The sequence below is a fragment of the Salvia splendens genome, chromosome 22 (genome assembly GCF_004379255.2).
Source record: "Salvia splendens isolate huo1 chromosome 22, SspV2, whole genome shotgun sequence".
In the NCBI taxonomy this organism is placed as follows: domain Eukaryota; kingdom Viridiplantae; phylum Streptophyta; class Magnoliopsida; order Lamiales; family Lamiaceae; genus Salvia; species Salvia splendens.
The window spans coordinates 8578941-8589674 of NC_056053.1; the positions used below are offsets into that span (position 1 = coordinate 8578941).

General features: G+C 38.3%; 1 protein-coding gene across 16 annotated transcripts; it reads right to left on the reverse strand.

Moving 5' to 3' along the window:
• Positions 1 to 1467: 1467 nt before the first annotated feature.
• On the reverse strand, positions 1468 to 8913 carry LOC121787045 (DNA topoisomerase 1-like). 16 transcript variants are annotated; one of them, XR_006047258.1, is made up of 12 exons: positions 8722 to 8913; positions 8165 to 8225; positions 7179 to 7670; positions 6639 to 7102; positions 4689 to 6416; positions 4487 to 4601; positions 4295 to 4384; positions 3560 to 3625; positions 3385 to 3480; positions 2643 to 3282; positions 2434 to 2519; positions 1468 to 2348 (listed from the first exon to the last, which is right to left on the reverse strand). XR_006047258.1 is itself a non-coding variant. In XM_042185654.1 (11 exons), exons 3-11 carry the CDS (start codon positions 8222 to 8224, stop codon positions 3163 to 3165), a joined length of 3225 nt encoding a protein of 1074 aa, XP_042041588.1. In that variant the 5' UTR covers position 8225; positions 8381 to 8492; positions 8722 to 8913; the 3' UTR covers positions 1468 to 3162. The 16 variants fall into 16 exon arrangements, 6 of the variants coding, with proteins under 6 accessions (XP_042041588.1, XP_042041585.1, XP_042041589.1 ...); XR_006047256.1 differs by having other exon boundaries at positions 2434 to 2526; XR_006047257.1 differs by having other exon boundaries at positions 1468 to 2351; positions 2434 to 2526.
• Between the last annotated feature and the right edge of the window lie 1821 nt (positions 8914 to 10734).

A 10734-nucleotide genomic window follows, 5' to 3' on the forward strand; every position in this document is an offset into this window, starting at 1 on the left:
TTATAATTCTCATAGTTAATTCATTAATTAGTAATTAAATTATTTATATTTTCTCACATAATAATTTTATGTAAATTTTATTTATTTACTATTTGTGTAAATATTATTACTATGAGATTCAAAGTAATGTTCTTTTATAATCTATGAATAAGAATATTATCAGTATATGTATTTTTAATTTATATTGGTTATTTTCAAATTATTTATCTCTCATTATCTATGTCTATCTTAACTAGTTAGATATAGAATGTTCAAGTCATAACTGTTCGTTGTAGTCGATACAAAAAATATGCTGCAACTATTAATAGTTGTTTGGACCCCAATATTAAAATCATACGTCCGCCACTAGTCGTGACCCTCTACTTCCTCTTTCTTCTTCTTGTTGGTGTGCCCCACTCCCTTAAACTTTTATTATAGTTTGAGTACATGTAATGATATTTTTAACTATACATTTTCAATCACTTTATGCCAAATCTTCTTTCTCACTTTTTCTCAAACTTTTAGAAAGTACAAAATTAAAATAAAAATATTATGAAATTCTTAAATATATTAATTATAAAATTGTAAATTTAGCTGTGAGGAATTGCTTTTAAGATCTGAAAATTATAAAGAAGAAAGTGTTACAACCTTACAATAGACTCAAACGCGATACCTCCGAACATTACCGTTTAGCCAATAGGGGTGCGCTATAATGCGAACATTTTTCTTAAATTGCTAACTCATCAACGTAGTGTATTAAAAATGTCAGCACGATCACATTAAAATATCAGCACATATTTTTATTGACAATTTAATAAACTGTGTTGACATTTAAATATTAATGTCAACACAAAGTATTAAAATATCAACTTAAGTTTATGTTGACATTTCATTATCATCGTGTTGACATTTTTAATACACTACGTTGATGAGTTAGCAAGTTAACTTAAGAAAAGTTAGCAATAGATCGATCACACCCCAATAGGTTAGTTTAACTAGAACAGAAATATCAGTAATTTAATAAAATTCATTATTTTCTTATAGCATACCGCATGTTAATTAGATAACTAACTAGTGTGCCAATTAAACTTGAGAGAAATATATCAAATTAATGACTTTACATAATCAATCGCTTTGTTGTAAATATTAAAGATATTCACTTGTAAGTTAAACTCAAATACTGAGTAACAACAGTTGAGGCACTCAATATACTACTTACAAACTAAAAAAACAGAGTAGCAACAAACTATATATTTGGAAATGCTTTGTTACAAGAGTAGCAACAAACAATATATTTGGAATTGGAATTGCTTTGTTATTATTCCCTTCGTCCCATTCAAGATGTTTAGAATGACACAAAATTTTAAGTAGAGTAATTGTGTATGATAAAATAGAGTAGAAAATGTGATTGAGTATTGTAATGAGAAGAGGAGGGAAGAGAGAGATTTATTTTCAAATGTAAAAAGTGGACATCTTGAGTGAGATAAATTAAAAAGGAAAAGTGAACCTCTTAATTGGGACGGAGGGAGTATATTATACTACATAAAATTGCCTGTTGTGTTAACTAACTATCCTTCAGTTATGAAATGCATAAACACCTGACCTGTAGGTTATTTAATTCTCAATTAATAAATCCGAATATAGTAAAATCAGCATCTAAACCACAGTACCAAATTTGTTAAAACGCAGATCTCATCTCAGGGATGTGTTTTTAGTCCTGTAGTAGAGGCCATTCTTCTTCATTCGGCTCAGATTGCGAGCCACTCGCCTCAACCGCAGTTGTGCGCAGACATTACAGCAGTAAAACTTCAAGACATCAAATATGAAAGCAATGGAAGGCAATTATTTCTGAGCATTGAGCAGAAGCTGTAATAAAAATCAATCCCTGAAAACATAATATGTAAAATTAGAAAGCGTATAACAAAAACACTAGGCCAAATACCATATGATGGAGATGATTAGAAGTGATGACACATTACTAAGAAATACAGTATAACTATAAGAGCAGAGACCCCCATTCATCAAAAGATCTGAGCATCAGATATAGAAACTTCAGAAGAAGAAGTCCTTCATAGCGGCCTGAAAGGGTTTCATTAACAAGTTGAGTCATTACACAGATTGATCTTATATTTTGTCTTCCAAACAAAAGATACAATTCTCAGGATTCATCGTCATTGACCTTTTCTTTTCTCCCCATTTCCTTGACAAGTTTTTTCACCTCAACCTCGATTCTGGTGCAAAATGCAGGATCAATGGATTTGCAGTTCGTCCAATCATATTCATGGCCCATATACTTCGATGGTAACCAGCAGTGACAGGATCATGGCATATCAGCTTCAAAAGCTACACTATTTAACATATGATAAGCGCTGCTAGAGTGCATATACACATATCAGGAGAGATAAGCATGGCTGGGAATTTCTGACTAAGATGTTGGCTGAGTGAAATACATACCATCAGATCTCATGAAGCGGATTTTCCCATCACTCATGAAAAGAAACATATTCAATAAGTAAAAGATGATCATGACCAAACTTCCCCTGGAACCTACCAAATGTTCACTTGAGAAATAAAAAGTGTCTACTTTCCAAAACAAATATACATATAAATGAAAAGATTAAGTAATTCGAGTTTAAAATTAGAGGGAGGAAAGAAATACACACCTGCCAGTACATAAGCCTTGCAAGATATTACCTGACCTGCAAATTCAAATTGTCTAATATTGTTCCAGAGTAAGTTACAAAATTCGTGAGAGGCCGATAGCAATGAGCAAAGAGTGTAAGGGAAAAGAACAGAGATACAACGAGAAGAGAGAAATAATCAGTAGGAATCCAGTTCCAAATTCTGATTGAGGACGTAATGCTCAAAGTAGTGGTCTTTGAGTCTCTACCCAAACACAGCTTTCTTCCAAGTACTTTCTGCTGAAATCCCACTTCCAAATAGTTTCTTCAGTTTATATGTTAGTCAATCATCCTGGGGTCTCAACCAAACTTTTTCTAGTTCTTCTATAAAATTAAATCTTGGTTGTACAATTTCCTAGTTGTTTAGAAAAAACATAAATTACACTAGCAAAAATTATTGCCAACAAAAATTAAGCATCGTTACATTCATAAGTTCCTGAAAAGAATGTATATCTATCTATAAATCGTTTTCCAATGTGGATAAGCCTGCTATGCTTACAAATTACATAGCCTCTGCCGGTTCAGCACTCTTTTTTTGCTTCGGTCGTCCACACCTCTTTACATCTTTACCGTTTAGTAGTTCCAAACCTTTCTCTAAGGTTATCTCACTGGGTTTTAGATTCTGCAATACAAAATCATGTGTGAGTAGAGCCATATTATATTCGCATGAGAAACAGATACAGAATGACAAGTAATTTGAGTACCAAGACAAAGCAGACTTTACCTTAGGAACGGGAGCAATTGTGCGCCTGTGTCTGATGGAAAATCCACCCTTTGCAAGCTTCAGAATCACGGGTTGGCTATCATCTGGGTGGTTTCCCTGAAACAAACGCTCATTTTGGATCAGTCAGTAATTTGAAGTAATGATAGTGAGAAGAAATGAAGGTCTGAGAAAGTACCAAGGTTACTGGATACTGCAACAAGTCTACGGCAATATCCAACGTGACGGAGGCCACATCTTTTATCTATAAAGGGACAGAACATATACATCAGATGAGTGAATAGAGAATGACAATATTGCCAGCAGCATAATTGCGAAGGGAAATTGAGGATACGTCAGTGTATGGATAATGAGCACACAAAGTTAATCAATTGATAAAGTGTATCAGGGAATGTGAAGAATTGCATGGCTTTCAGCATTTCCTTGATGAGCATTAAAATTGACCAAAATGGAACATTTAGAAAGCACTTGTTGACTTGTGAGTGCCTAAAATTACATTCAAGTATATGGCTGGCAGGCTGGCATATATACTAAAGCATGATGCTGTTTTTGTTTTATATTATCATTATTGTGGTTATTAACTTATTAAAAATAAACACCCTATAATGATAATTTAAATATCACAATAGAAATTCTGTGAAGCAGACTCCAGGAAGGATCAGGGATGCAAGTGCTTTTTGCCCCCAATTCCCAACCACTACAGTGGGGAGTTTTCATTAAGTAGACTGATGTGATTGAAACTATTTCATAAATTATGATCAAGTGACCTCATTTTATTTTAAATTTTTCTGAATATGTTTGAGCCATCTATTGCTAGCTGTGTAAGGAATAAACAATGATAGAGATCGTCTGAGACATAGAATAAGAGAACGAAAGTGGTGATCAAAATTCAACAACTAAAATATATACGTACGTGAGACAAAGATGCTCGCTTGGGTGGATGCCCTTTCCTGTCTTCACCAAGCTGCACATAGTGTCCATATGGACCACGCTTCAACAGAATCTACATAGCAAACAACACAACAAAAACGTAGAAAACTCAAAATTAGTGAAAGACAATGTCAATTAACAGTTAACAATCAGCACATATAATCATTAGATGAACCTTATCCTGAGATGCTGGATGTAAGCCCAGTAACGTTGGCTCCTCGACATTTCTCTTTTGTTGGTCCTGGATGTCATCGTCATTATCTTCACCATAGAGTGTTTGAGCAATATACCTGCATTGGATTTTCACAACAACACAAGTTAGACTTTATCAAGGCAACAGGGACAAACCTATACAGCACAGTCATTCTCATACTCACTTGCATTTTGGGTGTTGATCACAACCAATAAAGTATCCTGCACCAAACCTGCTAACTTTGAAGACTAACGTCCCAGCCAGACAGCTTGGGCAAGTCCTATTTCCGTCACGAAGAGAAGAAAATAAGAAGTCACCAAATGTTTTTTCCAACATTTTCTCAACCTGATGGATGTGGACACCACTAGCACTCTCACAGTACTTGCTAAATCTAGTCCAATAATCCTTCAGAAGGCCTTTCCATTCAGTTATTCCACCAGATACATTATCAAGTTCAGCCTCCATATCAGCAGTAAAACTGTAATCGGTCACCTCCGAAAAATAATGTGAAAGAAATGCTGAGACCATGCGACCACGAAATTCAGGAATCAATGCCCTACTTTTCATTGTTATATATTTTCTATCTTTTAGCACCTTAATAGTGGTTGCATATGTAGAAGGTCTTCCAATACCGAGTTCCTCTAGTTTTTTTACTAATGAGCCCTCAGAATAGCGGGGTGGAGGCTCTGTATGGTGTTCATCAAGCAGTACATTAGTCAAGAATAATGGCTGACCATATTTCAATTTACTCAATATCTCAAATACATCATTACGATGACCACCATCGTCGTCACTATGTCTAACTCTGATGGTTTCAGCATCCACATAAGCTGCCTGATATCCCAAAAATTCAACCCTTGAGCATGTAGAACGAAACACAATGGATTGATCAGCATTTCCGATATCACATTGCAACTGCTCAATGATGGCAGGTTCCATTTGGCATGCCATCGTCCGACACCATATAAGAGTATATAACTTCAGGGAATCTGCATCAAGAACCCCAGCAAGGCTAGACGGTACTCTACGGATATCAGTGGGTCTAATGGCTTCATGGGCCTCCTGAGCGTTTTTAACCTTCTTGAAATACTTGCGAGTAGACTTTGTTGCAAAATTCGGCCCATATTTTTCAACAACATAGTTTTGAATGCTCTTTGCAGCTTCATCAGATAAGTGTAAGCCATCAGTTCTCATGTAAGTTATCAGTCCGGTGGCCTTTCCATCTGATAATTCAACTCCCTCGTAAAGCTTTTGTGCAACTTTCATGGTATATGAAGCTGCAAAGTTTAATTTGTTTGCTGCATCTTGCTGGATTGTTGATGTTATATACGGCATGGGTGGGTTTCTCCTGGTTTTGCTGATTTTCGAGCCAATTACTTCAAACTTGGATAGATTAATCTTCTCTTCAATTCTTTTTGCCTCCACATTAGAGCTGATTGACAACTGATTCAGCTTTTTGGAATCAAAATGTGTTAGATGTGAAGTGACAGTGGCATTGTTGATTGAGTTCAGATTGTTATTCTGGAAATGAGCATTGATAGTCCAGTACTCTGTAGATTTAAAGTCATATATCTCCTTTTCTCGATCACATATGAGAGCTAAAGCAGCAGACTGGACACGACCAGCAGACTGGCAACCTGGTAGTTTCCTCCAAAGTAGAGGAGAAACATTGAAGCCAATCAAGTAATCAAGAGCACGCCGAGCAAGATAAGCATGCACCAAATCAGCATCTATGTCCCGTGGAGCTTGAAGAGAACTTCTAATAGATGATTCAGTAATTTCATTGAAAACAACCCTAGCAATGCTGACATCTTCACGAAGTGCATCCTGTTGCTGCAACATCTCAATTAGGTGCCAGGCAATAGCCTCTCCTTCACGATCAGGGTCTGAGGCAAGAATAAGATTTTGCGCCCTGGAAAATGGACAATAGATAAGAGAGTAGACAGGAAAATTTACAAACTATAATGTAAAAAGGAAAGGGAATTCTCTTTTCTCATTGGGGGGGGGGGGTTAGGGGAGTGAAAACTGTAAAGTAAAATGAGAAAAAGAATTAGCACAAAAAGAAAAGGGTTTCTCTTTCCTTTTGAATTTCTATTTCGAGAAATAATAATAACAATGAACAGATGCCACATACCCACTCAATGCAACCTTGATACTCTTAAGATGAGACCAGGCGGGAGATGGGACTTCCCACACCATACTGAAGTCATCATCAGGTCGTACTGATCCTGATCTTGCAGCCAAATCCCTTACATGGCCATAACTTGGAAGGACTTCATACATTTCACCAAGGTAGCCTTGAATGACTTTTGCCTTCGTGACTGACTCAACCACTACAACAGATTTACTAATAGGTGGATATAATTGAGGCCAAGCCTTTCCGCCTTGAGACTTTGCTTTAGTAACCACACAAGAAGATGGGGTAGGCGAAGCCTTGAGATTTGATTTTCCTGTAAAATCTTCATTGGATTTGGGAAGAGAACTAGATTCTACACTAGATTTTTTCTTTTTAGCAGGGCTCCTCTTCACTTTCTTTTGAACTGTCTTAGGTGTATCAACGCTTTCAACTACTTCTGCTACTGTCAAATTAGACTGCACCTGTACTGTTAGTCAATGTAATGCTGGGTGAACAACTAAAACCCAATTAGACTCTAAAGAAAAGGTTGCATCTGACCTCTGGGGATACTTTAGGTTGTTTGCTTTTACTTTTGCCTTTGCCTTTTCTAATCTCCTTGGCCCCAGATATCTTTTTGGAGCTATCTGGCACCTCAGCAGCATCAGTAGTAGTCTTCCCACTGCTCCCTCCTTCCGTTGAAATAATACGATTTCGTGTACCCGCCTTTGCTGTTTGGGAATATGACCTGCTGATGCTATTACTAGCATAACTAGTCGGCCATGGTCCACCTACTAACCCATGAAAGGAAACATTCATGGGAATCCCAGAGTTCAGAAGCTCACATCCAAAGGATGACATGGTTCTAGATGCATAGAAAGGGGATGAGACACTGGCGCAACTTTGTAGTGGACAAATTTTCATTCCTGTCTTTAATTTTAGAGCACATGATATCCCAGCTCTCACGGAAGATCGTTTCGATCTTTCAGCCTGTACAGATGGACACTTTAAACAGATTCGAGGCTGGTAACTTCTAAATGCCCGGTTCTGCAACTAAATAGATAAGAAAGCTACCAAATTAGAAAGAAAAATACACTAGCAAGCATGCATGTGCCACGAAAACTATTACAAATTTCCCCCATCCCCAATCAAAATAGAACTAAAAAGAACAAACCCCAACACCACAAATACGCACACACATTGAGAATTTGAGAGAATTGCTGTTCTGCAACAGAGTAGGAATTGTTATATATTACTAGTAGAATGAACTTCAAATTAGAATCTCAAATTGAAGTATGCATATTCTCCATTGACATTGATAATGAAAGTTAAACTACTAGTCTCAATAAAAAAAATTAGTTGGATAATATGAGAGAGAGAAACTTCCAGCAGAAACTAAATTCAAACAAAATGATGGAAAAATCTTAGTCATATTCCTAGAAAACTTCTTACGAACATTAGGAAAAAGACTTTGCTACAAAACAGTATTAACAAACAACGAATATTTCCCCAACAAAACATTTCTTTGGTATCAATTTGACACTGACCTGAGAAAATTGACCACGATACCATGTCATGCCCATAACCTTCACTACTGATGCATCCATCCTGAGAAAAAGAAAGACCTATTCAATGTAGGCTAGACATAAGGCTCATTGCCACGAAGGAACTGCCAATGCTGCATCTGCTATATCAAACATTTGGCAAATATACAACTTTTATGAAAGTAAGCAACCAATATGTATTAGATAAAGGGGCATTACTGGTTCCATTACAAGCAACAAATGAAGGGTAAAGCTCTGTTAAAATTTGAATCGACAGTTATTCGCCGAGCTCAAGCTTGGTCACCAACTTTTTTGGCAACTGCTATTCGACCTGACAGCTAAATATAGATTATAAATGTATACTTGGCATCAATTAGCAACGCAAAGAACTACAACAATTCGGATGCAAATAATGAGCAACTATCCGCAGATAAAGTATTCAACAACAATCACCAATAAATTAAATTGAAGCAAATAATCTAGCACTTCTTTATTCAGACTATACAGTAATTTGAGTCATAAAATCAATCTGAAATTCGAGAAGAAGGGAAAAAATTAACCTGATGCTGGTTGGCGGCAGCGGCTTCTTCTTTTTTCACTCCACTCGTCTTCCTAATGTTGTTGCTCTTGGCTTCTTGTTCTACTGCTTCGTGTGAACATTCCGGCGAGTCGACGGAGAATAAGGGAAGAGTGGACGTGCTGGCCGCCGGTTGCTGAGAATAAGATGGAGTCGACTGAGAATAGGCGATAGGTAAAAAAGGGTCTGCTTTGATTAGGATTTAGTGCTTTGTTTAATGTTATGGGCTTTCTCTTGGGCTTCAAATTTTATGTTTTGGGCTTGGATTCCAGTCAGCCAATGAGGCATCAATCTAGTTGGGTGAGCAAATCTCTTCATTCCCTCCCCTTAAATTTGAGTCATTTTTCTATTTTGAAAAGTTCAATAATTATTGAGTTATTTCTATTTATGTTAACAAATTTCTTACTTTTATTTTACCCTCTCATACTTTATTCTTTGTACGTTATTCATTTTGTATTCTATTCTCTCTATTTTTTTTCTCTCTCTTACTTTTTTATCTATTTACTTAACACACTAAACATTCATTTCTTAAATTCGGTGCCGAAAAATTTTGCATCAATTATGAGGGAACGGAGGGAGTTGCACATACACAAATATGCAGAAACACAAACTGTCCTAATTAAGTGCATTATATTAATTTTACGAGATCAAATACATCTAGAATATGTTAGAGCATCATCAATGGAGGCGTAAAAACCGCGACGCCAATTTTTCGCCGACGCCGGTTCTGACGCCGAACCATTGCGACCGGCGTCGGCGAAATCGGCGTCAATTTCGGCGTACCCATGCCGATTCGTGTGGTGACGCCGGTTCTAACGCCGATCCTCACGGCGCCATTGTAGGCCCCGGATCGGCGTCAGACCGGCGTCAGAATTTAATTTTTATTTTTTTTTTCGAAAATACTATATATACGCGCTTTGGACGTCATTTTCATTCGCACCACTTGTTTTAACGAGTACTCTCTCTATCTTTCTTTCTGTACAAGATCAATTTAAGAAATGAGTAATGCTGGTGGTAGTGGTGGTGGTAGTGATGGGGATGCTGATGAGTACGAGCGTATGCTGAACGAAGAGCTAGATGCCTATACGAGTCGTGAGGTTGATCGATGGATGCAGAGTTATATGCAGCCGCCTGTACCTCGCCCACGACCAGTTGTCCGTCGTCGACAAGTGGTTGATCGTGATCATGTAGCTGCACATCAGCGCCTGTTCACAGATTACTTCGCAGAGGAGCCGCGTTTTAACGCCAACCATTTCAAGCATCGTTTTAGGATGAGGCTGGACTTGTTTATGCGTATTGTTAACGGTTTGGAGCAGCGATATCTGTATTTCCGCTTCAGGCATGATGCCGCTGGCAAACCCGGCCACACCCCTATTCAAAAGTGCACTGCGGCAATCAGGCAGTTGGCCTACGGCACTTCGGCAGACATGTGGGACGAATACCTCAACATCGGTGAGACGACTGCCCTCGAATGTATGAAGTATTTCTGTCAGGGCATGATTGAAGTATTCGGTGATCAGTATCTCCGAAAGCCTACCCCCGAAGATTGCCAGGATCTGCTGCGGATGCACAGGGAGCAGCATGGGTTCCCCGGAATGTTAGGCAGCATAGATTGTATGCATTGGGAGTGGAAGAACTGTCCCGCTGCCTGGAAGGGGTTTTACACGACCGGCTACAAGGGAAAGAATCCTACGATGATCCTCGAGGCCGTAGCTGATTACCGGCTGTGGATTTGGCATGCGTATTTTGGGATAGCCGGTTCGAACAACGACCTAAACGTCCTCAACTCGTCGCCCCTTTTCAGCGAGCAGTGCCTGGGCGTCGGTCCGGCCATCAATTTTGTCGCCGACGGCAACCAGCATGATATGGGCTACTACTTGGCGGATGGGATATACCCTAGGTGGCCCGTCTTTGTGAAGACGATCCGGTGCGCATCAGATGCGAAGAAGGCCTACTTTGCGACGCGGCAGGAGTCGGCGCGAAAGGACGTGGAGCG